The 27261-nt window shown below is 49.9% G+C and overlaps 1 protein-coding gene and 1 pseudogene across 1 annotated transcript in view; both read right to left on the bottom strand.

The window, feature by feature from the left end:
• Window positions 1-7101, bottom strand: part of SLC25A37 (solute carrier family 25 member 37) — a 32031-nt gene extending 24930 nt beyond the window's left edge. The window contains exon 1 of the mRNA XM_024560774.3: window positions 6749-7101. Within this exon, the coding sequence (XP_024416542.1) occupies window positions 6749-6958 (210 nt within the window). The 5' untranslated portion in view covers window positions 6959-7101. The remainder of the gene's footprint in view (window positions 1-6748) is intronic.
• A 1340-nt stretch (window positions 7102-8441) lies between these two features.
• LOC112305005 (large ribosomal subunit protein uL1-like) lies at window positions 8442-10638 on the bottom strand (annotated as a pseudogene).
• Between the last annotated feature and the right edge of the window lie 16623 nt (window positions 10639-27261).

Below are 27261 nucleotides of genomic sequence, written 5' to 3'. Positions count from 1 at the left end.
TTTGTTTCCAGGAAGAAAGAGGGCGGCCTTTGGGGCACATGGAGCCAAGGTAAGATGTCTGTGATTTGTTTGTTACTTTTAGATGGCACAGGCTTGGACCTAGATAAATGATTTTAAAAAGGAACCAATGGGGGGGGCGGGGCTAAAGATACTGGAACTGGGCGCCTCAGGAGAGACGACCAAAGTCATTACCTCCATGGGCATTTATGGAGAACGGGTGCACCCAAACTCCGCATGTGTGGCCTCGTTTAGCTCTCCCAACAACCCTGTCAGCCAGGCATTGGCATCAACGTGTTCGCTTTGCACACGAGAACACTGAGCTCAGAGGGGTGAGCTGTGTGCCCCAGGCGAGCGGCCAGGATTCAACTGCAGGTGTGAGGGTGGTTCCCACTCTCTGCCCTTCCCTGCCCCCAATGTCATGCAAGAGGAGGAAAGCACCTTCTTACCTTATATAGGAGGAGGGGTGGGGGTCAGAGGGCAAGTTGGAAGGGCAGTGATGGGAAGATGATGGGACCCCCAATTCATCTATGAACTAGGAAGCAAGATGCCACACGGCGGAGGCTGAAAGAAGGGGGGCAGGGGGGCTCCAGGAGCAAGAACAAGGTCTGAAGCCGCTGTGGGGGAGGACGGAAGCCTGACCAGAACACCTGGAGGGACAGGTAGAGGGCCTGAGAGGCCTGGGCACACAGTCACCGACAGTCTGTCCCGGGTTGGGGCCTGGGCCAGCCAGTGTTCGAAAAACCAAAGACAGAGAAACGGTGGGCCCAGTGGCAGCAGTGATAGGCCAGGGCCCGGGCCAGATGAGGCCCACAGGGCAGGGTGAGAGGGGGACCCGGCCCAGGGTGACAGTGAGAAGGCTGTGACTGGGCTCCGAGGTGTCCGAATTCAAGATTTCAGAGGCGGGAAGGCTCTGGGTTAGGACAGGCCCCGGGAGTTAAAGAACGTCCACCTGAGGGGTGGGGGAGATCAGAAGGGCCTGAATGTGAGTCAGGGTGACCGAGAGGAGATGTTCTCAGGGTGATGACGGGACTCGTGGAGAAGCACTCCATGCACCACACCACAGTGCGCAGGGAATGGAGGAGAGCGACTGCACCACGTGGGCGACAAGGACACTGATGCCGACAGCCGGAGAGCGTTCACTGCAGGCAGGCTGTGCTAAGAGCTTTGAGGATGTAGCCCTCACTGCCACCCTGGGACATCGCCACCCTCTCTCCCCCTTTTTACAGCTGGGGAAATGGGGCACGGCCAGGTGAAGAGACCTAAGTGAGAACTGGGACCCGGTCTAAGCCGTCTGGCTCAGGGACTGTGCTCAAACCATTCAAACTCCTGCCTCTCGGCAGGAGGACTCAGGCTGGAGTCTCAGGTGAGTGGGTGACAGGAAAGTGAAAGTGGATGGCAGGAGCCTCAAAGGGGAAGGACAGGTTCACCGGAGGGTGGTGGAGTAATGGAGAGAAGGAAGCAGTCCCACCCCCACCCTGTCGTGGACCAAAAGGTACCTGGGTTGATGGGAACCCCCTTCCCTCGGATTTTCAACAGACAGGGAGACAGAAGGACCACTCGGCGCAGCAGGTAGGGAGCCCACTACCAAGAACTCCCACAGGTGCAGTGGGAAATAAGGAAAGGAGGACGCGTTGGAAAGCTGGGCCAGGACAGAGAAAGCAGGAAGAAAATTAGTATCTGCACTTTACAGATAAGGAAATTAAAACTCAGAAAAGCTGTGTGTCCTACCCAACCAGGAAGTCAGAGACTGTGTTCTGACTCTCCCCAAGGTAGTTCTCTGAGGGTGAGAAATCCAGCCCGGAAGGCACTAGAGGGAAGGATTACAGTTAGACAAGACAAAGTGATAGGCACATCCCTCCGGTGGAAAATGTGCACTGTGAACACCCAAGGCGGGGGACTGGAGGGGAGGAGAGGGGAGGGCGGAGGCGGGCTTTGGGTGAGGCAGAGCTCCCTGGCCGCCCGGAGTGCTCCAGCAAATATGCCTGTGGCCAGCGCCCATGGGACCAGATTTCAACTTGTGGAAGATGAAAAACAAACACAAAGAAAATTCTTTGAGAGGGAAAGGTTGGGTACTAGGGGAGATAGGAAAAGACACAGAAAGTTCTAGGGTTTAGAGTTCAAAAGAGACTTTTCAAAGGCTTCATTCAGTACAAGCAAGCCAGTTCATCCAGGAGGCCTGGGAAAGGCAACCTCCTGAAGGTGGAAGGGGATAAAGACCCAAGCCTGTCCTAACGAAGAAGTGGGACGCAGCCCTTGTGAACGAGATGCCACAGGGAGCTACACCACGCCTAGACGGAAGCCAGGGAAGGGAGCACTGCACAGAGCGCTGCGTTCCCTTCCACACAGCAACCCACAACACCCACCCGAATGCCCCTGCTTGGTCTCCATCACCTAAACCCCCCATTAAGCCCCCCCCCACCCCGCCCCGTGCCTCTCTCTACAGAGGAACTGATGTCACCTGAGGCCATGTTCACCACCCACTATATAATGCTAGGGGCGTCCCTCCAAGCCCCTCTGCCCAGCCTACCCCTCCCCCACTTCCAGGCAGAGGGGGCCAGCCGCAGGCAAGAGAGTGGCCTCGTGGGGCCAAGTGCTGACCCCGGGGCTGGGTGAGATCCCCACTCCTTCAGTGGCAGCCATGCAGGCCTCAGGTGCCACTCCGGGTGCCAGCACACAGCCTGGGACTTCAGGACACAAATACTAAGACTGATACTCAACAGTGCTCCTTTTGACTCCACCCCCCTCCCCCCACTGCACCTTTTAGAAAAGCACCTCCCAGTGAAGAACAGAAAAAGAGGGGAGGAATCTGAAGGAGACAAGACAGGGGAGGAGAGACAGCAAAATCACTATAATTTTATCGCCAGAACAAAAGCAATGTGGGATCTCACACCCTTTTGAAGTTCAATGGGATCCGCCACACTGTACTTTGTTTCAAACGCAATGAAATGGGTGGGACAGGACTCCAGCAGCTGCCTTCCGGGCGCTGAGCACCGTCCCCCTAGGCCACCTGCACAGTTCGGTGGCAGGGAGCAGGCTCAGAAGCTGAGGAACACTGGGCTGTCCTGGCACCGTCCTGGCACCTGCCTGGCTCAGTGTGCTCAGAGCTCAGCAGGGCCGGCTCCAACCTCCCCCCACCCCGGGGCCAACCCAAGGCTTCCAAATGGCTCGGCACCTCGAGGAGAGAACTCTGTCAACCACCCACCTACACCTAGCTGGGAAGGAGGGCTCTTCCTAGCAGAGTTCAGGGCAGCCATTTCCCTGACAAGCAAAGCAAGAGAAGGGCTGTGAAAGGGTCAGCGGATGTTCCCTCGCCTCAAATCTTTCCTGTTTCCTGTGGGCCCTGCTCTCACCACCGCGCGGGCCTCAGCATGGCCTACACGGTGTGCCTAATCTGGCTGGAATTTCCTCCTCCACCCACCTGGCATTCTCCCCACAGTCTTGAGCACTCCGGACCACGGGTTCTCACATCCACCCCAACTGCTGGTCTACCTGCCCCTTTGGAGCACCAGGAAGAAGGTCATGGAAAACCTGCTGCAAACCCCACGTGGAAAGGAGCAAGGACTTGCCAACCGTTCGGCAGAAGCCCTAGGGAGCCCCCATGCCTTGTCCCTCGTCCCACTGCGGGGGCTCAGAACCAACAGGAGAAAACACGCAGCCACGGGTCCCTGGAGCCTGGCCCTTCACAGATCAGTGAACATTCACGTCCCACCACCATGAAACCAGGTGAGAGAGGGAGACACAGGAAGGGGCAGAAAAGTTGCCAAAGGTCTTCCAAACACCCATATAAACAAGCACAGGCGGATGACAACAGGAGCTTGAGATACTGCTGATCATCATGTTCAGTGTAATTCACACTTTTTGGGCCATGACCCCCAGCCAAGACAGCACTTTTCACAACAGACACACACACACACACACACACACACACACAAAACCCTAGCAGAACTTCGAGGAGCAGCACTTCATCCTGCGATCTCACCAACCTGTCCTTTTAAAAAGGACCCTACTAATGGGTCATGACCCCCAGTCTGAAAAACACAGGTTCTTCAAGTGACATTGGGGGTGGGATGGGACTTTATGGCAAAGTGCATTTACTATTCTAATTTGAAGCACTAGCAAGGCTAGCTTCCTACACTTATGGCCATAAAACCAAGCAGCTTACTTGAGCTCTATGGCCCACCCTACCAAGGATAGAAAAATTGGAAAAAGAGGGCCCACCCAATACTCTTATTGAATGCACAAAATCAAAGTGAAAAATGTGTGCCTTAGAACTACTAAAGAAAAGTTTTTCTTCCAAGACATACTTTACATTGCTGTGACTTCAGTTGACAAAATTATTTAAAATTTCAAATAACATAAAAAAGGACAATGGGTGTTCTGTGCTCATAGAAAGGGGGTAGGTTAAAAAGGGGGAGAAATAGTGAACTGGTCCCCATTTTATTTACGAGTGGCAAAACTAAGGGACAGAACAGTGCCTAAGGCATGAAGCAAGTTAGGGGCAGGGCTTGAAACCCAACCCAGGGCTCCTGACTCAATTACTCACAGTCTCCATCATCCAAAACATTTAAAAACACAGTCAAGGTCTCTCCCAGTGAAGCTCTGCCACAGCTGAAGCATGGACGAGTCCCTGATGCCTCAGGCTGGGCACAGACAAGCGTGCTGATCTTGGCAAACCTGGGCACTCTGCTGCAGCCCTACTGGGGTCCCGCAGGCTCAACTCTCTGTGCCTTTCATCTCAGCTGAAAAAATGCAAAAGAATAAGCCTTCCTCCCCCTTCTGAAAACGCTGTGAAAAAAGAGAGGTGCTTTAAAACCAAGCCTGCATGCTTAAAAACAGAAGCAGCACTGTGGGTCATTATGCAGAGTCTGAGTTAGAATCCCAGAACCCAGAAGACCTTACACATCAGCTGACCCAAGGCTTCATTTTCCAGTCAAGCCCCATAAGGTGACAGCCAAACCAGCCCCTTCTGCCACACACTGTGTTAACCTGTCCACTGGAGAAAACAGCCACAGAAAGTAACACTAAGTACACAGTGACATCTGGGTCAAAAAACACCAGCGTCGGAGGGCCAGAGGAGGGGCAGCGAGGCAACTGAAGGCAGACCGCACAATTCAAACACAGGAGACGCATGCCTCCTTAGAGTGTCCAAGGGAGCTCAAACGGCATGGCTAACTTTTACTAGTCCTCAAGAGAAGCTCCAATGATGCTCTGAACCAAACTCGTAGCACAGAGGCCAAGCGCCTCAGAAGGGGCACGGCTCCCTAATGGAACAATCACCACCCCCACCCAGTGGGTCCGCTGCCTGCTCTGATGACACCTCCCTGCTCCTAACTTTCCCTGGACTCTGTCCAAGGCACTTGAGACAGCAGCTTCAAATATGGGGAATTTTACTACACAGGAGGGATTCTTTCCTATAAAAATGCCACCTGGTATCTGTCCAGGGTGTTTCCTGGAGGAGCCCCGAAATGCTAAGAGACAAGATCTGCCCTATCCCCTCCTAACCCTGGCAGGCAAGGACCATTCCTTTAATTTCCCACGGGGACAATAAGGGTCAGAAGGGGTGAGGCTCAGAGCCAGCAGCACGGCCGTGCCTTCTCTCACTGGGCGGGTGCCTCTCCAGCCGTGGACTGCCAGGTGTGAGAGCTGCCAGGGCAGGGAAACCCTCTGAGTTGGACACTCTGGCCTTCAGGCGGCTCACGTGGGGCCAGCCTCAGTCATACGGTGCAGCTGGGGTGGGTGGTGGCTTTGTGGGCCCTGCCTTTCACCATAACTGCCACCTAGAAAGGCCCCCATCTTCCAAAGCACAGTGGGGCTGGAGTCAGAGGAGACAGCTGGAGCATGAGCCTGGGAAGGTTAATCCGTGCACCTCTCTGTGCCTCGGTTTCTTCACCTGTTCATCGCCAGTGTTGCTGTAAGAATTAGACGAGTTATGCCCACACAAATGCAATGTGTCAATAGTAGTAGTACTTCCCTGCACTAACTAGTCTATACTTGGGGCACTTTGTGTCCTGTACAGGCTGAGAGAGGGCAGCTGTCAGACAGACAGTATCTACCTGGCTAAAGATGCCTCCTTACAAGATGCATTAAAAAAAAAAAAAAAAAAAAAAACCTGGGGAAGCAGTCGGCAAACTGAGTGCCTATTACACAACCCACAGTCAGAGCTGTACAGCAGCGCACACTCTCCCTGCCCGCCCATCTCCCTGCTCCAAAAAGAGAAGGCAAATGTCGTTGCAGGTCTCACTGCCTCTCTGCTGTTCAGCTGCCCAAACTCCAGGGGGAAGGGGTGCAGAGCCCCAAGAAAAGGCGATCACACGGGGCGCCGCCGAACCGGCACCCTCAAGACAGCTGCCAAGACCTTAGAGAACCCCTGCCACTCCAGCGACCACCAAAACACCCAGGGAGCAGAAGCTACACGCCAGAGCCGGAGGGCACGCGGCCCGTCGAGGGCCACGTTTCTAAGCGGGAGCGTGGTTAGCGCTCCGCGGTGGCCAGCTCCCTCCTTAATCGCGCACGTGTGGGCAGCCCGAGCCACCCATCACTGGCGGCGGACTCCTCTCGCTGAGCCTCGGACACCTTGCGCGCCAGCGGGAGCCGTAATGAGCCAGGACGCCAAAACCGTAGGATCGCGTGGGCTTGCGTGGTAAGTAAGACTGTGCAAAGCTGCACCGATCGCTTCCCTCGGGAACCACGCACGCACGCGCGCTCTCCTCTCTGCTCGCTCAGTACCTAACGTCTCCTCGCGCCTCACCTTCACTGAGTCTACCGGGTACATGACCGTGTGCTCCAGGATCCCGGCCATCGCTCCGGCTGTCATGTGGATGGATAAGGAGGCGCTGGTCGGCAGGTTCTCATAGTCCTCCGACCCCGCGTCCTTGCTGCCGCCGCCGCCATCTCGGCTGTCCCCATCCATCCTGCGCCCCACAGTCTGGCTCCCCACGCCGCGGCAGCGCAGCTCCATTCGCCAGCTCTGCCGGCCGCGGGAGGCTGCAGAAGGTGGGCAGAGAGGGGGAGGGGGCGAAAAACTTCACTTCTTAAAGTGGGAACCACCTCCCGGGTGCTGCGGCGCCTGACGCCATGGCGGGCTGGGGTGGGGCCGAGGGGCCCGAGACACCAATCACTGGAAAAGAAGAGGCCAGCCGCGACCGCGCCATTGGTGTGGGAGCCAGTAGGGACCCGCCTCCCTGTGTGACGTCACTGTCCAGTGCAAATTTCCAAGCAACCGGACGGGGGCGAGAAGAGACATTGGGGTGTCCCGGGAAGTTGTAACACCTCCAGAGTGGTGCTGCCTCTCCTGGAGCAGGCAGTAGGGGCTGTCCCTGGAAAGGGTCAGCCGGGCCACAGAGGGATTATGCATAGGGCTGGAGAAAGAGGGGAGCAACTGCTCAGGGGAAATAGGTCCCCAGAGCCCAGGGTTTTGCAAACAGCATTGCTCAGCAAGCGCTGGCATTCCTAAGGCCTCGGGGTGGGGAGGGAGTTACTGCAAATGTCACCATGAAGCAGTTATGGTGGCGGGATGGAGGTGGGGGAAGACGTAGAGCCGCACGTAGGAGGGGAGTTCCAGAAGTGAGGACAAGCGGCGCCATATCGGTGCAGCAGAGGAACCTATACTCAAGGTCCTGTGATGGGCTGCTTGGCAGGGGGAATACCAATTTATTTGAATTTTTTTTCTCTCAGTTCAAGCACACAGTAGAGAGGTAAATTTGTTCCCCCTCTTGTTCGCTCTCACGAAGAGGCTAAATCCACCCTGCCCTGGACTGACCAGGACAATAAGTCGTAACCAAGATGGAGGCCTTCTGAGCAGGCACCTCCAGACCGTTTTCCTCAGAGCTGATTTGCCTGGAAGGTCTTCAGAGGCTTGATCCCCTGGTAGGGCTGCAAAGTGGAGGAGAATAACGCCTTGCAGCCTTGCATCTATCTGCCTGTCTTCTAAGACTCTGGTCTTCTAGTTCTTAAACTCATCCCAAGCTGGCTTCTTCATTTTAATCTAAAGAGTACTGTCTTGCTCCATCTGGGGGAAGGGGAAGGAACCAGAAAATAAGGGACTGATCTGCCTATGGAAGTCACCATGAAAGCATGGCATTTGCAAGTCTGAACATACACACGTGTTCTGGGGCTGAAGATTTGGCCCTAACTGATCGACTTCTACCACACCAGACACCTTATCCAGAGAAAGCTTCTGGTCGGGAAAGCTGGGCCCCAAGATATGAAAGGGAGGAGACCCCGAAAATGCTGTGCCCGCACTTCGTCCTCACCCTGGTCCCAAGGTTCAGGTTACAACAACCCTGGCAGTTCTTGGGAATTTGAGATACAGTGATGTGAGCATTGTCGATAGAGGCTTCAAGGCCAAGGGCTCCCATTGCCCCATTTTTGGGAGCTGCCAATAATGGCTCACAGCAGGAGTGTGAGGAGGTGATAGAAACAAGCTTTGTGTTTAGTGTTTGCTAGAGAACAATGTCCTTGCTTTTGCCAAAAGTGTCTCTCTTTTTTAAATGGTAGCAGTATGGTTTGGTAAGCTGTGCCATATAGTACAGGTGCTTGGGCCTGCCCATGGTGCTCTCGATGGACAAAGCCTGCGCATTCTGCCAGTCCTTTCTGAGCACTGACACCAGGAAATCGACAGCTAAGTGGCTGTTGTACACAAGCTCATCATCTGTCATCTTCAGGTGGCCAACAGCCACTGCCAGACACAGCAGCCTCCTCATGTGGAACTTGATTGTGGATTTCACTCCATCACGTTGGCCACCATGTTCCCACTGTGGGTCAGCTGGGAAGGGAACCTGCCAGCCTCATTCAGGCATGGGCCCAGGATTCCTAAGAACTGCTTGATCAGAAACTCTGAAGCTGAAAAGGCATCATACTTCCTGGCCAGCTTCTGGACCAGTTTCTTATTCTTGCTGAGTTTCTTCAGCACCTCTATGTCCATGTGGGAGATGTCCACAGCCTTGGCCTCATCACAGTGCTGCTGGTCCCCCAGAACGCAGCCCGAGGACTTGAGGTAGGGAGTGGACTTAAGCTGACGTTGCTTGGGAAGCGTTTGTCCCTCTGAGGATCACGGTTCTTCAAGATGATCTGCAGTTCCACCATCACCCAAAACTTGCGGCCTCTTGCGCTGGTTCCTGTGCGGGACTTCTAGCACTGCCTTGTTCAGAGTGTGCAGGGTATACAGGGTGTCCTGGGAGAGTATACAGGCTGCTCCTGGCTCCTCATGCCACAAAAACCAGAAAAGAGCCCATAGGTGATTTTTAAGAAACATTGAGCCCTGGCTGGTGCGGCTCAGTGGATTGAGCACTGGCCTGAGAACGAGGGGGTTACCAGTTCAATTCTCACTCAGGGCACATGCATGGGTCGCGGGCCAGGTCCTGGGTGGGGGATGCGAGAAGGGACCACACATTGATGTTAAAAAAAGAAACAACAAGAAACATTGAGAAAAAGCTGTTGATACTCATTTAAAAATGGATACCCTTTAACTGGTACATACTAACCGATTATCCTGCTTCCAGAAATGTGACACAAAACTCTGAAAATTCATGAAGCTATTCTTCAAAGCAGTATGTACAGCCATAGATAATTGGAAGTGACCTGTATGTACAACTAGAGAGAAGTGGCTGAGTAAATTATGGCATGTGTATTAGAGAAATATGACGAGGCCATTAAAACTTGTGGTTACATTTTGCAACATGGGACATGGTGACGATGCATGTCAGGTTAAAAAAAAATGCATGTTACATTTACAAAAATGTAAATATGCACATCAAAAGAGTGAAGTGGTTACAATGATAGTAATGTAGGATTACAAATAAGTATTTTTACTATTTTTTTATACTTAAAGGATATTTACATTATTTTCATAATTAAAAAATGAAAATGAATCATTCTTTTTAGGACATCTCCCAATGGATGGGAAAGCCTCTGAACTTTGCCATGGTGATTTCAGTGGAGAGAAGTCACCTTGGGGCAGTTAAGAGGACTCTTAGCAAATAAGAACATGCCCATAATCTTCAAAGGCATAAGACTTTTTTTATTTTATAAATAAATTTTATAAATATTTAAGTTTTTAAAATAAATGTTAATCCAGAACCATTTAGAAAACCTTTGGAATATTTATTATAAGCAGTATTTTCTCACCATATATGGTAGGTGTAGTGGTTTGGCACTCAGCATCCATCCGAAACCCCTCCTTGTACAACAGTGTCCAGAAAACTTTAAACTACATTTCTCAGACTCCTTTGCAGCTGGGAGTCTAGAGTGACTTCTATTCTGCCAACTAGATGGACTGGGGAGATCTGGGAGGTAGAAGGGAGATAGAGGCCACCTTCCTGTTGCTTTGATATTCTGTTGCCTAGCAATGTCCTAGACGTGTCTTTGCATTAGGAGCAGTTGGGGCGGGCAGTGGGTTCCCTATTGCAACAGCACTGCAGGGGCTGCTCACCATGTTTGCGGCAAGGTGGCTGTGGGGGGCGGCAGTGGTGATGGTAGCAACCTCCTGACCCCTGCCCCGTAGCTTCAGTAGATGGCCTTCCTCACCTGGGTGGTGGAGGTTCCCTTGGGAGGGCATGTTGACCTTGTGGATCTGAGAGTCATCCCCAGAGGCCCAGCAGAGAGGGTCAGCTCTTCATCCACGCCAGCGATCTTGTGCATAGTAGACGAAGCCTGCTTAGAGATGGGTGATGTCCCAGACACTGCAACCCCAGGCTTCCGCCACACTGCCAACAAGGAGGGCGCACAGCAGCAATCCTCTCCTGTGTGTGGGGCCAGGAGACTCAGAAGGACTTGCTGGTTCCACTGGAGTCTTACCTCAAGTCCCTGAACATCGGCGTTGTGAAGATGTCATTATCCTGCCCTAGCCTAACTGGGAGCCAAGCTCCACGTAGAAAGGGGAAGCTACTGAGGGTGTCAGGTGAAGAGCACTAGCCTTTGAGTCACAGCCTTCAGGGCCTGCTGCTACCGTTCACTAGCTGTGTGCTTCTGGCCCATTTGGTAAGCATGCTTTCTTGTCTGTTGACCGTGGGCACTGATACTTAACATGTAGCAAATAAAATACAGGAAAAAATAGAATAAAATCTCATGGTGCAATATACATCATTTGGAGGTATTGTGAGGAAAGAAGAAAGAAAGGAGTTATGGATGCAGAGGGAAGAGGCCCAGGCTTTCCCCAATCCTTTCTATTTTTTTTTTTTCCAGAGTAATTGCTCTAGACTAGACATCTGCCTGGCCACACAGATATCTTAACACCCTGCCCAGAAGTTAGCCAGTGCAGTGTCTCCCACTGGGGCCCCAGCATTCCCCTGTGGGAGCAGAAGCCTCCTCCCTGGAGCAGCTACAGGGGGCGTGGCGTCTCCCAGAGCCTCGCAAGGTGTGGCCCCAGGGTGCAGGGTGTGGCTCTCTGTCTTTGTTTTTCTCCACAGACGCCATGCACAACCCCATGAATTTTAAGTCTAGTTTCTGTGTGTGGGGGGTGGGGGGAGGGCTGCGAAGGCCTCCGACTTGCAGGTCCCTCCCTCACATACAGCTCTGTCCCATCATCCCAGAATTCCTTGGTTTTCCAAGGACAGCACTGTGTTTCCTAAAAGCTTATCTGTGAATCTCCCATTGAGGAAAAAAAGAAAGAGATGAACAGCTGGCCCCACTCTGGAGTCCCAGGGCAAATAAAGAGGGGGTGGAGGTAGCCATAGCTCACTTCACCGGGTGTTCTTTACAGAGGGTGCTGACCAGCCAGGGCCAGAGCTGGGGACTGAGAGGAGTGTTGGCCACTGCAAAATCCAATCATCCCATGTGACGTGGGCCGGGTCCCGCTGCTTCGAGTGGGTCCCCTGACTCCTGTACCGTCCTCTGCAGTAGCTGCCCCCTGTGCTTTCACTGACAAGACCCGATTCCAGCTGTCCCCTTGTCACATCAGCGGCCACCCAGTCTCGGCACTGCTCTCGTGTCCACTCTCATTCAAGAGTCTGTCCCTGTTGGGTGACTCAAGGCCCCAGAGGTGGACAGAGGGGGTAGCAGAGGAGTGCTGAGGCCCCAGTGGAAGCAAAGCATTGGCTGGATTCTGGGTAGGATGAGACATGCCTGTGTGTTCGTGCAGGTGGGCCTTGGGTCATCCTTAGCCACCCACCCCAAGAGCTTACCTCTGTCAGCTTCTGCTCTCCTCACCTTCCCACACATATACTCAGTTCTCTAATATAAAATCCCTCTTCCCTGCTGCACACCTTAAGCTATGGTCCTACTTCTCTCCTGGCCCTGAAGTCCCTGAAAGAACCATCTCCCCTTGCCAGTCTGTCCTGACTCACAGTGTGCTCCCTCATGGAGGGTCGGTCTGGCAGGTTCTCACACCTGCTCTTTTTAAAAAGTGCTCTTGACAAGGTTATCCATGACATGAATGCTCAACCGGCCCCCTCCCTCAGTGGGACCCCATGACCCCTGCCTCCTCGGGAATACTGCTCTCGGTCCTGCTCCCTTCCTGCCCTTCCCACGGGGCCCTCTGCCTCCTCCTCCGCCTCTCCTTCCTCTGCACACCCTCTCCTCACTTCTCCTTGGACCTCTGTCCCACTCCCATGTCCTTGCTACCACCCCTGGTTCTGTTTTAAATCCTGACCTCTCCTCTGCGTCCCAGCCCCACACTTTCATGGGCCTCCCAGACAGCTCCACCCAACTGCTGCAGCCGAACCGAGAGCTCAGAAAGTGTATCAGTGTCCAGGGGCTGCCGTCACAAAAGACCACAGACCGGCTGCCCTGAAACAACAAACATATTCTCTTGTGGTTCTTCAGACTAGACGTCCAAGATTGAGGTGTCAACAGGCCCATGCTCCCTCCAAAGGCTCTCGGGAGGATCCTTCCTTGCCTTTTTCCACTTTCTGGCGCCTCTGGGCAATCCTCGGCATCCTCGGCTTGCAGGTGCACCACTCCGACCTTTGCTTCTGTTATCAATGGCCTTCCCCTGTGCATCTCTGGTCTATGTCCATACTTCCCTCTTCTTATAAGAACATGTGTCATATTAGATTAGGGCCCACACTATGCCAGTGACCTTCCCTTAACTTTATTATATCTGCAAAGACCCTATTTCCAAATAAGGTCACATTCACAGGTTTCATGCAGATGTGAATTTGGAGGAATGCTCTAACTCAGTCCCATGAGGCAGAGAAGCAAAAACTGCAAAAAAGAGGGTAGGAGGCCTAATACCTCCGTCCTGGATAACGCCTCTGCCCGGTTCTTCCCACAAAAGGAGGGCTTGGCCCCAATGGCATGCAGGGACCCCTACAGTTCTATCTTTCTGATCTAAAACTGAATTCATGTAATCTTTCCTCATAATTGGCAATTTCTTCAAATGACATTTTTTTCTGTATTTGCCTCTGTTTGTCAGGCAACCAGCCGGCAAGCTCGGAGTCACTGCTGTTCTCAGACCCTATTAGCCACTCATAGATTCAGCCCCGGAGACAGCGTCACTTATGGCTGTGGTGATGACGTAATTTATCCCAACTGGGTGCTTTTTGAGAGTGAAAAGAGACACTGTTGGTAATCACCCAAGACAGAGGAATAAACTGAGGCTGTCTTGGGAAAATTAGGACAAAGGGTCACACTACTTATAGCCAGCCCTTCCTGTCCATCCACAAACCATGTCCCTAAATCTTTGTCCTGTCCCTTCCTTATGTCCTCCTCCAGGGGAGGGCTCCCCACATCCCCATCTGTCAAGATGGTACTCATTTCTCAGCTCGGGAGGTTCCCCTCCCACGAAGCCTTTCCTGACCCACAGGACGTGAGCTGAACCTGCCACTCTTCCATGCATCCTTGTGACCCTCACCACCTTCCACCTTAGGCCATGACTTAGTAGCCACGTCTTTCCCATCCTGGTACACTCCAAGTTCCTTGAGGATACAAATTGAGTGAATGATACATATTTATTAAAGGAGTAAGAGGGCTTCTGGTCAAGATGGTGGAGGAGGTAAACGCAGTATTGGTATCCTCCCAGAACCACATCAAAATTATAACTAAACTACAGAACAGCCATCATTCAGAGCCACCTGATATCTAGCTGAACAGAAGTCCTACAGCTAAGGACATACGGAACAGCCACAATGAGACTGGTAGGAGGGGCAGAGACTCAGAACAGTCTGGTCTCACACCCATGTGTGGTGGTTACAACTGGGAGGGATACCTCAGCTGCAGAGGTCCCGCCTGAGGAGCAAGGGGTCCCAGCCCCACCCCAGACCCCCCAGCCCAGGATTCCAGGGCCAGGAAGAGAAGTCCTCATAGCTTCAAGCTATAAAAACCAACAGGGATAGATGCTGAGGGAGATAAAGGGCTTCCAGAGTCCCAGGCAGTTCCTCTTGGAGGGCACACACACAGATGTACCTGCTTTACTCCCTCTGAGTTCCAGCTCTGGGGCAGCAGTTCAAAAGGCACCAGGGACCTATGGGGAAGAACTGAACTGCCTGGCTTCAGAGCAAGAGCTGGGGGGCAGCTTTCTCCCAGAAAGAGCTACTGGCAGAGGCCATGTTCCTCTTCTGAGCCCTGCCCCTACAGAGCCTGCAGGCAGGCGCCATATCTGAGTCTCCATCAGCCTGGCTTACACTGTTCACTCAGCCCTGGTGATTCCCTGAGGCCCTACTCCACCCAACATGCAGACCCACCCAATCTGCTTCCAGTGGCTTTTCCACACAAATGTCCTGTCTTGGTTCATGCTTCAGACTTTCCTAAAATCTCTCAAAGGTTCAAAAACCCCAAACAAGCAGCATCTGCCCTCCGCATGCCCTATATCTCTTATTAAGTGGCCCCAGGCCTGGTATTAGCAGCAGCCAGACTCTATTCACAGCTTGGCCTCTCCCGGTACCTCCAAGCTCAGCACAAGAACAGCCATCTACAGATTACTTTAGGTCACAGGAGGCAGCTGACCTTGGCCTGCACCTCCCAAGAGGCCCCACAGCCAGCACACCGAGTGGACAGCTGGAGAACCACCAAGCCACCTCCACACCAGACACACTCAAGGGGCAGACTCAGCAGGCACCAGAGCCCTGCTGAAGTTCTGTTCTGTGGGGTCAGCCCCTGCAGAGCAGAGTCTGGTGTAGTTGCCACTGGCCCTCACAGCCAATCTGCCTGGTGGTCAGTCCCTCCCACTGACATGCCAACAGCAATGACATCTCAGCCACAACAGGAGGGTGCACACGGTCCATATGGGACAGGGGCACACCAGGAGCACCCAGCTAGGATGACCAGGGAGACTGTGCCACTGGGCCCTACAGGAGATCTACTATACAAGGGTGCTACCAAGACTGTGAGACATAGCAGATCTACCTAATACATAAAAACAAGCAGAGAGGCAGCCAAAATGGGGAGACAAAGAAACAGGTCACAAATGAAAGAATATGAGAAATCTCCAGAAAAAGAGCTAAATGAAATGGAGGCAAGCAGACTACCAGATACACAGTTCAAAACAATGGTTATAAGGGTGCTCAAGGAACATAGACCTTCAATAGCATTAAAAAGTACATAGAAACCATAAATAAATCAGAAATGAACAAAGCTGAAATGAAGAATACACTAGAAGGAATCAACAGCAGAAAGTATGAAGCAGAGAATTAAATCAGTGATTTGGAAAACAAGGTAGCAGAAAACACCCAACCAGATCAGCAAAAATCAAAGAAGAAGTTTAAAAAAATGAGAATACTTTAAGGGACTTCTGGACAACATGAAGCATAACAACATCTGCATGATAGGGGTACCAAAAAGAGAAGAGAGAGAGCAAGGAATTATGAACCTAGTTGAAGAAATAATGACAGAAAATTCCCAAACCTGTGAAGAAAAAAAGACACACAAGTCTAGGACGCACAGAGAGTCCCAAACAAGATGGACACAAAGAGAATCACACCAAAACAATCATAATTAAAATGGCAAAGCTTAAAGACAAAGAGAGAATCTTAAGAGTAGCAAGACAAAAGTAGCTCATTATCTACACCATAGTGCCCATACGACTGTCAGTTGATTTCCAAATAAAAACTTGTAGACCAGAAGGAACTGGCACAAAATATTCAAAGTGAAGAAAAGCAAAGACTTACAATGAAGATGACTCTATCCAGCAAATCTATCATTTAGAATGGAAGGGCAGATAAAGAGGTTCTCAGATAAGAAAAAGCTAAAGGAATTCATCACCACAAAACCAGTATTATATGAAATGTTAAGAGGTCTTCTTTAAGAAGAAGATCAAAAATATAAACTATAAAATGGCAATAAATACATATCTATCAACAATTACTTTAAATGTAAATGGACTAAATGCTCCAATCAAAAGACATAGGATGGCTGAATGGGTAAGAAAACAAGACCTGTTCCTGTGCTGTCTACGAGAGACTCACTTTATATTGAAAGACACACAGAGACTGAAAGTAAAGGGATAGAAAAAGATATTTTATGAAAATGGAAAGAAACAAAAAAATCTGGGGTAGTAATACTTGCACCAGACAAAATAAACTTTAAAACAAAAGCTGTAACAAGAGACAAATAAGGCCCTGGCTGGTGTGGCTGAGTGGGTTGAGCATGGGCCTGGGAGCCAAAGGGTCACCGGTTTGATTTCCAGTCAGGGCGCATGCCTGGGTTACGGGCCAGGTTCCCAGTAGGGGGCATGTGAGAAGCAGCCACACACTGATGTTTCTCTCCCTCCCTCCCCCCTCCCCCTCTCTCTAAAAAAAAATAAAATCTTTAAAAAAGAGAGAGAGAGAGAGACAAATAAGGACCCAGCTATTTCACTTCTGGGTATTTATCCAGAGAAACTCAAAACACTAAATCAAAGAGATATATGCATCCATAAGCTTATTGCAGAATTATTTACAATAGCCAAGATATGGAAGCAACCTAAGTGTCCGTGGATAGGTGAATGGATAAAGACAGAGTGACACATATATACTATGGAATATGACTCAGCCATAAAAAAGAATAAACTCCTGCCATCTGCAACAACACAGGTGGACCTAGAGGGCACTGTGCTCAGTGAAATAAGTCAGACAAAAAACAAAAAATGCTGTATGATTTCACTTACATGTAGAATCTAAGAAACAAAATAAACAACGAGAAGAATATAAAGAGGGTCATAGATACAGAGGATATTTTGGTGGTTGTCAGATGGGAGAGGCGTTGAGAGGATGGGTGAAAAATAGGTGAAGGGATTAAGAAGTACAAACTGGTAGTTACAGAACACTCGCGGGGCGTTAAGTACAGCACAGGGAACATAGTCAACGATATTGTAATAACTCGGCATGGTGTCCGATGGGTACGAGATTTATCAGGGTGATCACTTTGTACGCTATAGACATGTCTAATCACTGGGTTATACACCTGAAATTTACATAATATTGTACATCAACTATAATTAAAAGTAAAAAGTGATTTTAAAAAAGGAGTAAGTTTCCTTCAAAAGATCTCCATATCCCTCTGTAATAGCATTATAATCATAAAATATAAAATATTATGGCAGACGTGCATAATCTCCAGGAAATTAAAACACGGTGCTCCGTAGGTCCCAAAGCTCCAGACACAGTACATGGAGAAAAGAGGAGAAAAGTGGCATTTTCTTTCCTTCCAAAGGGCATGTCACAAACACTAAACTGGGGTACGTCTTTTCTTAGGGATACAGAGTTGGAAAGCACGGGCACTGGGAAAGACTTAGAACATGACGCAGTCTGTAAATCCCATCTCACAGGTGAGCGAGAGTGGTCCAAGAGGTGAAGTAACTTGTCCAAGGACACGAAAGTGGTTAGTGGCAGAAGTGGGATGAAAAACCCCAGAAGTCTCATTCAGTGCTCTTCCCCTCACCTACCTTTGAAATAAACTTAAGGCTGATAAGATTCCTTTATTGCTATCATTAGTGTTATCTCAGTGCCTACTCTGTAAAAGTAAAAATCAACAGTCACCAATCCTCCACTTTGGCCAGGTTCACCTGACAGAGCATGTTAGCACAGGTGAGTCTTACACCGAACTCTATGCATCATTAATGAGTTTGTCCATCACAACCCTTCCAACAGTGGATCCTTCAAACAGCATAGCTGCCATACTTCCAACACCTCGTGTAGCCAGCTCAGTGTGGAAGAGGCGCTCTTTAGGAGAATGGAGGTGACGTAGCATAAAAGTAAAAAGCATGTGCTTTAGAGACAGACCAGGATTCAATAACCAAATGTCTGCTGTTTCAAGGTTGCCTTGTCAGAAATAGCTCCTTTGTGATCTGGAGCACCAACCCCTATGATGTTCCGTCAAGGTTCTCTTTCTGTCCATAGCATCCTATTATGCATCGAATGTCTCTCAAGTGTGGACCTCCGTTTCAGGTGCTGTTGGAGGTGCCCAGGGTCATTATCAAACAAAGCAAAGGCTGAGTTAGCAGTGGGCGCCTCTCAAATGAGGAAGAAAGTTAACCAAGGATCACCACAGAGTTACCCATCTCCGCAGTTCCCTTCAGAATGAATGGGAGCCGGGAAGAGCCCTGCAAGTGGCCTCAGGAGACAGCCAGGTCTTCTCCCTATTCTAAGGCTCCCAGCCCCCAAGCCCAGCTGCTTTGTTGAGAGATGGGCATGCACGTCCAGGCTCTCAACGTGATCATGATGGAATAGGCTGGACGTACCTCTTGCCTAAGTTAAAAGACCAGGCTGTGGGGAAATCGGGACACATGCAAACTGTGGCGTCCTTATCTCTGCTTTGTTAGTTACCAGAGTCTCATCCGATGTAAGAAACACATCCTCAGCTTAGACCAAATGTGGCAGTGCACAGTCTGTCTGTGTTAGAAGCATGCAACATAAGAAGTTTGTCCCAGGAAATAGGCCTACCTAGAACCGGTTACCAAAACCCAGGGTATTTGTTCGACATAATGAAAAGGGTATTCTTAGTCTGGTTTTTAAAACTAACAGCACTGACACAAGCAATTTGGAAAACTGTCTGACAGTGTCTCCTGAGCCTGAACACACACATAACCTCTGGCCCAGCGACTCTCCTCCTAATGAATACCCAGCAGAAATGCACATCTGTGTGTGCCAGAAGACATGCACAAAAAGGCTCACGGCAGCACAACGTGCCCCAAATGGAAACCACCCAAATGTCCGTCACGAGCAGAATGGACAGACGGACTGGAGTGCACGACGGAATGCAATGCGGCAACGAGGATGGACGATAACCAGCCGGAGGCGACAACACGGATACGCCTCACACACACGGTACTGATCAAAAGAAGCCATACACAAAACGTAGGCCAAATATCTCTTCTTACCTAAAGTTTATAAGCAGACAAAACTACGTGTCCGTGTCAGAAGTCAGCACAGCGACTTCCTGTGACAGTAGGAAGCATGGGGGAACTTCTGGAATTCTGGTCGTGTTCTGCTTCACCACCCAGGCACTGGTGACACAGGTGTGCCCACTTTGTGGGAATTTGTAAGATTCCAACGCTTTTCCACATATAAAAGTCAATACTTAATTATAAATGTAGAAATATTTATATATTTGAAGGGAAATATAATATCTCCTCATGTATTTCTTAAAGATTTTAATTTTTATTTATTTTTAAAGAGAGGGCAAGGGAGGGAGAAAGAGAGGGAGAGAGACACCAACGTGAGAGAGGAGCATAGATCGGTCATCTCTCACACACCCCCAATCGGGGGCCTGGCCCACACCCCAGGCATGTGCCTTGACTGGGAATCAAACCGTCAACCTTTTCACTTTGTGGGACAATGCCCAACCAACTAAGCCACACTAGTCATGAGGCTATCTCCTTGTGTATTGATGAGACTTGCAGATGACTGTCCCAGAACTAAAATACCCTACTCATTCTCTTTCCTCCCTCCACAAAGTGAGGGTGAGGTGTCTGAGGAAGCAGGGCTATGGAAAATTCACTGAAGAGCTCTTCCTCCCCCAACACTTTAGAATCGGATCTGGAGTGACCACCACCTAGCCCTCCAATATTATCCTCTAGTTAGGAACAGAGGAATCCTCAAGTCCGCAACACACACCTACACTCCTCCTTGCTATCCCAAGATACTCATTGTTGTTCGAGGAGCAAGCAGACTCAAGGAGGTCCCATTGCCCTAGAACCAAAGCCACACTTTCTAAAACCAGGCTCTCCCAGGCCCTGCATAGTCTAACCCCTGCCTGTCATGCCCATCTCACCTTCCTCACTCTCTTGCTCAACAACAGGCTCCAGCCACACACTCTGTCCAACTCCCTCCTTGGGGCTCTCTCTGTACTTACGGTTATTCATACTGTGCCAGCTCTTCCATAGCAGCTTCTTATCTTTCAAATATCAGCTCTAAGTCAACTTCCTCAGAGAAAACAATTTAAACCAGTCTCCCATCATTAAAAAAAAAAATTATAGCATCCAGTGCTTTCTTAAATTATCTTGCTTGTTTGTTTTATTTTCTCTCTCCCACACCCCATCTCTCTCTTCCTCTCTCTCCCCGCTCCTCACACACACACAGTAAGCTTCAAGAGAATAGGCATCTATCCTGTCTTTAAAGCTTTGTTCCCAGTGCCTAGGGCCATGCATGGTACAGAGTGGGCTGTCACAAAAAAGATGCAAAAGAATAAATAAACTGTCACTTCCTCCAGGAAGCCTTCCCTGACCCCAACAGTGCACCCACATCTCTCCCCACTGCACTTCTCTGAAATGTGTGTGTGTGGCATCACCCACATGACAATTACCATTTACTACCATGTACTGTGGTTTTTTCAGTACATGTCTTCTTTGTCCGTTTTCTAGGTCTTAAATCCCTGGAGAGCAGAGTCACTGGTTTATACTCTTTTATGTCCCCAAAACCTAGCAAGTGGCAGGAGAGCCAATAAACCTGTGTTCGATCAATTAGGAAGGAAGCAGAGCACAGTAGACATGGTGAACTTTGAAGTCAGAAGTCCTGACTTACTACTTCCTGCCCAGCTATATGTCCTCGGAAAAATCACTAAGCATCTGAGTCTAGTTTCTCATTATAAATGGCCACAGGAATCATTCACAGTATTAAAAGAGAAGTTATAAATACTGTATAAGTGTCAGTTCCCCTTTAGTGTTTGACAAACGTTTGTTACCTCTCACTCTAGCCATGGCGTATTTCCTAGCATACTGATGTTCACCAAAGATTTTCTGTCTCTTAAGAAGCAGTTGATTCTGCTCTTTTGTGTTCTCTTCCCCCCACCCCTTCCCCCAAAAAAGTGCAAGTAGGTAAAATCAGGCACAAACACAACTTGCTCAACTTAATTTCAATGTTATAATAAAAAGGACCTATTTAAATTCTCACCATTTGTTTCACACCCACAAAAGTAACTGCAAGAGCTACAGCAGTCTCTAAAGCTGGCAGGCCTGGTACACACAGAGGAAATGACAGTATGGCACGGCCCCTCTTTTCTATGACAACAGCGTGCTCACTGAGTCCCTCCGTCTCTCTGTTCCCGCTGGCCAAGTCATAGTAAATAATGACAATTTGCGTAACCCCAGAGAACTTTCAAGCACTGTCACACACCTTATCTCAGCGACTCTCAGGGCTGTTATTAGGAAGTAGGATGGAGAAAGGCAGGCCACGTACTATTATCTTACAGTTGACTTGATTTGTGGCTGTTCCCAGAGACGGCTGGTTAATGGGGCCAATATCAGCAGGAAGGGAGGTGTGACACAGGACTCTGTCCTTGACCAGGTTTGACTCAACTATTTTTTTTAATCAACTACTGAAAAAAAAATGTGGAATGCAGACTTATCAACCTCTTAGAAGACACAATACTAGGAAGAACAGCTTCTTGGAATGCTGAAAGTCAAGGTTGTTTTTAAAATCTCTAAAAACAAAATTTTTCCCTTGAATCCTGGATGCGCTAGAGAGGACAGAGCACTTCTGAACGGGGAAGACGTCACAGGACACTGTAGTGGCCCAGATGTTTAGTACAAGCTCCGCTCCTGGAGCCCTGCACTTGGATAGAGACCGTTGTCCCTCCAGTCCCCATGCAGATGCACCTCCCGGGGAAGCCACCCTGACCTCACACGTTGGCTTCCTGTTGCTCAAGCCAGAAGTCCCGGAGTCATCCAGATGTCCTCATTGTCCTTCTGCTCAAACATGCCATCTATCAAAAATCACGTTGCCCTGGCCGGTGTGTCTCAGCTGGTTGGGGTATTGTCCCGTAAACTGAAAGGTTGCAGATTAAACATCCAGTCAGGGCACGTACAGGAAGCAATCGATCGATGTTTCTCTCTCTCATCCATGTTTCTCTCTCTCTCTCCTTTTCCCTCCCTTCCCTTCTCTCTAAAATTATTGAGCATGTCCTTGGGTGAGGATTGAAAAAATCATGCCACCTCTACTACCCAGGTGGATGATAAATTATAATTGTATTATAATCGTATTAATGTATAATATAATTTTTATTATTTATAGTTTTATTTATGCTTTTGTCTGCCTCCCATCAAGAAAATGTAAGCTTCTTAAGAGACAACTCTTTGTTCATTCCACTGCTACTGCCCAGAATCACCCACAGTAACTAACATGTGGCGGGAACCTAGTAAGTATTCATTTTTCATGAATGAACGAGTGAATAAATAAGGGTGAGTTGGATGCCCCACTCTTGAGCTCCATATCACCCTGTAAATCTCTCATCCTAAGACTTAATACATTGGAGTGTAACTGGGCTTATTTCTACTTAAGAAGGTATCTTTTAATTATACGTTTGCCCATGAATAAATTCTAGTTGTCATGTAATGGTTTACTTGCCCAACCACTTCAGTAAGCTATAAACCACAGGGAGCCCCGGCCAGGATGCCGGTCTGCCTGCCAGGTCTGCGGCCCCTGGCACCGGGTCCTGCACGCTTCGTGAATGCCAGGCGCTCTTCCGTGTTTCCATAGACACTCGTTCATTCCATCCTCTCAAAAGCCCAACGAGGCGGGCTCCGGTACTATTTCTGTTTCATAGACAAGGAAACCGAGGGTCTGAGGAGTAGGAGATATGCCCAGTGGCACACAGTGAGGGATGGATTCTGGAATCTGGCCTCGGAAATCTGGCTCCAAAGCGTAAGCTCTAAGTGGCTGCACTGAACTGCCTCACCTTTATGAGGCACCCAATAAAACTCAATCGATACACGAATCAATGAAACACAGCTGCCAAAAACAGGCAGTGTATTCTTAGGCTGTGTTAGGAAAGGGCTGAGATAAGAGAGAGTGTAGTGCCAGAGGAGAGTCCAGGTCAGCTCTGTGTAGGATAATTCCCATTTGAAAGGAGATCAGGATGTTAAAGTAGGTCTGCAAACCTACACCGTAATGGCGAAAGGTCTGGAAATATGGATTCAGGATCTCTCCTCCAATCCAGGCACCCATGGGGGTGGAGGGGCAGTCTGAGGCTATGGCCCCAAGGCAGAGCTGGGCAAACCAGTGTCGGCCACAGGAAGGCAGGTTTCAGCTCACTGTGTGGAAGAACCAGCAGGAAGGTACAAAAACTGAGGGTCCATCAGCAGATGAATGGATAAACCAAATGCTGTCTGCACGTACAAGGGAATATTACTCTTTCTTAGAAACAAAAGAAACCCTCACACATGGTACAGTGTGGATGAATCTTAAAGACATGATTTTAAGTGAAATAAGCCAGTCACAAAAAGACAAATACTGTAGGGTCTCAATTATTCAAGATACCTGGAGTCATCAAAGTCATTGGGACAGGAAGAGCAGGGGTGACCAGGGCCTGGGGACATGGGGGACGGGAGTCAGTGTTAATGAGTATAGAGTTTCCATCTGGGATGGTGCACAAGGTCTGGAATGGGTGGTAGAAAGGCTGTCCAATAATGTGAGTGCACTTAATGCCACCGAACAGGACATTAAAATGGTTAAAATGGTAACTCCTATGTTACATGTATTTTACCACAATAAAAATAATAAAATGTACCACACACAGGGGTCTGGGATGGCAAGCTGGCCACCATGGGCAGTGGACGAGCAGAGCCAGACAGCAGGGAAAGCACACAGGCCTTCCTGAGTTTGGGTGAGAGCTGGGCTGGAGGGCCCTCACGGTCCTTTCAGCTCTTATTAACATGTATTGAGACTCTCAGTGTGTGTGGATTGTCTCACTGACTCTCCGCCACTCCATGAGACATCACTATCATGGTGCCCATTGGGGAAACCGAGGCTTAGACATCTCCAGGAACCCACTCTGGCCTCCTGGGTACTAAGTGTGAAGAAGAAGAATGGGGACCACAGGGACAGGCCTGTGCTCCAGAGGACAGAGTGCACCCGGAGGGAACCTGAAGGGCACTGTGACAGTCAGTGGCCAGGTGTCCCAATGCTGTCTGGGGCTCCTCCAGGCATCTGTGCCTCCTTGCACGCCCTCCTTCCCACCCCACGGGGGCATTCCTGGCCAGTCACAGGGGCCCTGAGCTGCCCTCGGGAAGGCACACCCTCGGACAGCCTCTGAGCCTGTTGGTACGGCCAGGCCAGCTGAGGACAGGCATAAAGCCTGCACCAGCTCGGCCCTACTGTGCCTTCAGGCTCGACTTTACTGGCTAATAAGCAAGTTACCTTGTTATTTCCATCACAACTTCCCACATCACAGCCTCTATGTTCCCTTGCTTAAAAGGTGGTTGTAAATGATGGTTTGACAACAGAAGCTCTCCATAGACCAAAGCCCATTTTGCCTTTATGGGCATTGTGCTTTATACACGACCTGGTCTTTAAACGCTTTGAAGCAGAGTCTAGACCGGTGCCGCCCAACAGAGATATAGGACAATGCGTACCACACGTGTGACTAAATTTTCTGGTAGCCACATCAAACATGTAAAAAGTAACAGGTGAAATTAATGTTAGCAATGTAGTTTCATTATCACAATGTATTCAAAATGATTATTAATGAAATGTTTTACGTTCTTTTTTCATGCTATCTTTGAAATCGGTGTATGTGGTGGGCTCACGGCACATCTCAGTCCAGACTGGCCACCTGCCAGTGCGGCCTAGTCACATGGAGCCAGGGACCAGCGTGCTGAGCAGTGCAGGTCTCATCCCCCTTTCCAAAGAGGTTGTTGGTGAAGAGTCGGAGACAAATAAGGCCAGGTTTTGAGGTGAGTTGGGTCTATGAGAGTTTTATTAATTTATGATGCATGATCACTTATGCTGAGTATGGGGGATAAAGAGAGGAGAAACTAAAGATAAAAGCCAGAGAAAATAAATAACAGAGACTCACCCAGGAAGACCGGGATGGAAGTGGAGAGGGATGAGAGAGTGTGAGGGGCAGCAGTGTCAAGGACCCAACACACTGAGGTTGATGCTGGTTGGGTTCTTCTTCTATAATCATCTAAAATCATTTTACCCTTTTTATGGGTCTCAATTTTCACTCTTATTTCCTCTCCACATCTGCCCTCCTTGAGATGAGACTCAAGTCCCTTACAAGTCTGCCCAGGTGCTATCGCTCAACTGTGTGACTCAGAATGAATCAACGTCCCCAGTGACTTCGGTCGGTTTCCTCTTTTGTAAAAAGAAGCAGTTGGACCATTCGGGTTCATTCATTCATTCACTGAGTCAGTCAGTCAGTCAGACAATAAGTACCTAATGAGTATTGAACACTGTTCTGGGCGCCATCTGATCGCCACTTCCTTCTGATTCTAGTGTTTGGTGTTCTCCATGACTTCTGGGTGGTGCTTTCCCCGTTGCCATGTGCTGGAAGTCACAGGCTGAAGAGTTCTATTCCCAAAGGAAGCCAGAGGCTCCTCGGCCGGTTAGAGAGTCCCTGCTAGTGACAGAGACAAGGAGGAGAGAAATGGTCACTCACGGGGTGGGCCAAAGCTGTGCCCACTACCCATCCCTCCCCAGCGCCCCACTGAGAGGGGTTTCCTCAGGTATCATGGCCTCCTCACCCGGCACTGGAGGTTTTGACCCCCATCCGTCTAAACTCTTTGTACTTCCAACACACAGCAGCACGGAGAGGGCAGAGGAGAAGAAGTCACACAACAATCCCTGCACTGATCTGTCTACAAGCCTGATGCGTAACTGCTGCCAGTTAGTACTTGGGGACACTGTGTGACCTTGTATGTGGGATCTAAAACAACCAAACTTACAGAAAAAGAGATCAGATCTGTGGTCACCAGAGGCAGGTCTGGAGGTAGGGGAACTGGGTGGAAGTGGTTCAGAGGCACCAGGTGGGTGAGGGCCCCAGTGTGACGTGCAACACGGCATCTGCAGTTAATGCTGCTGGTGGTACACCTGAAAGTGCTGAGAGACTGATTCCTAAACGCGTTCATCACAAGGAAAAAGTAGTTCTGTAACTAGAGGAGGTGATGGTGGGAACCACGCAGTGTACGTAAGTCAAGTCACTATGCTGCATACGGTGTTGTATGTCATTTATATCTCCATAAGACTGGGGGAAAGAAAGGGCTGTAAAGTCAGTCAGAAAGGGTCATGACATCCAGGAGTCACAGGAGAGTCCCAGACAGAGACCTGTCGGTGCAGAGATGCAGACAGAGGCGAGGCCTGGGTGCCCTGTCCTTTCACGGCCTTGACGCCCAGTCACACGGGCCGTCGGGGCCAGCGGCGTGCCAGCACTTCGCTGCCGTTGTCTGGATGATTGTGTAAAGCCCCTTAGTTATCTTGATGGCAAGAGATGTCTCATTCCTCTAGTTCCCCTGCTTCTGTGTCACCGGTCACCGCCTGGGTCACGCTTGGGTTCTGAAGAGGACTGCCTGCCGACAGAGAACATGCCAGGGCGCGGCACATTGAAGTCTCACTGTTAACCCATGGGCAGCTTGGCATTCCAGCCCCACACGTTAACCTTGTGTGCTTGATCAACACAAAACAGGCTCCGACACATCGAAGCACTCCCGGGGCACCGACGGAAGTGGGTTTGTGTATCTGGACCTCTCTGGCCCACACCCTGGACTGTGTGGTCAGCCACGCCGGTGTTTATTAATGCCACCAAAGGCCAAAGACAGGGGCTGATCCATTGGACATGTCGTTTATTTAAGCACCTTGTTAGTGCTGGACACTGGGCTGGGTATGGGGGACACCATTCCCCTGCTCTCTTGGAGCCTCTGGTTTTGTTTACCAACAGCAACTTTCAGAGAGATTAAAACAACAGCCTCTTCCTCCCTCCTCTCAAGCCCAAAACCTCACCTTTCTGAAAAATAAAGTGAAGGAAACTTCTGCAACCCTGCCCTGCCTACCCTGAAGTCCTGCTGATGCAGAGGTCGTCTTGGAGTGAGTGGCTTCCCCTGACGGGGCCCTTGGGGAAGCCCAGTGCTGTCCTTGCCGGACAGACCATGGGGAGAGAGCTGCAGAGGCTCTGGAGTTAGGTGAGGACCTGCAGGAGGCA

This window comes from Desmodus rotundus, chromosome 9 (assembly GCF_022682495.2).
Source record: "Desmodus rotundus isolate HL8 chromosome 9, HLdesRot8A.1, whole genome shotgun sequence".
Taxonomy (NCBI): domain Eukaryota; kingdom Metazoa; phylum Chordata; class Mammalia; order Chiroptera; family Phyllostomidae; genus Desmodus; species Desmodus rotundus.
The sequence above is the reverse complement of the archived record's forward strand: the minus strand, read 5'-3'. Positions and strand labels throughout refer to the sequence as shown.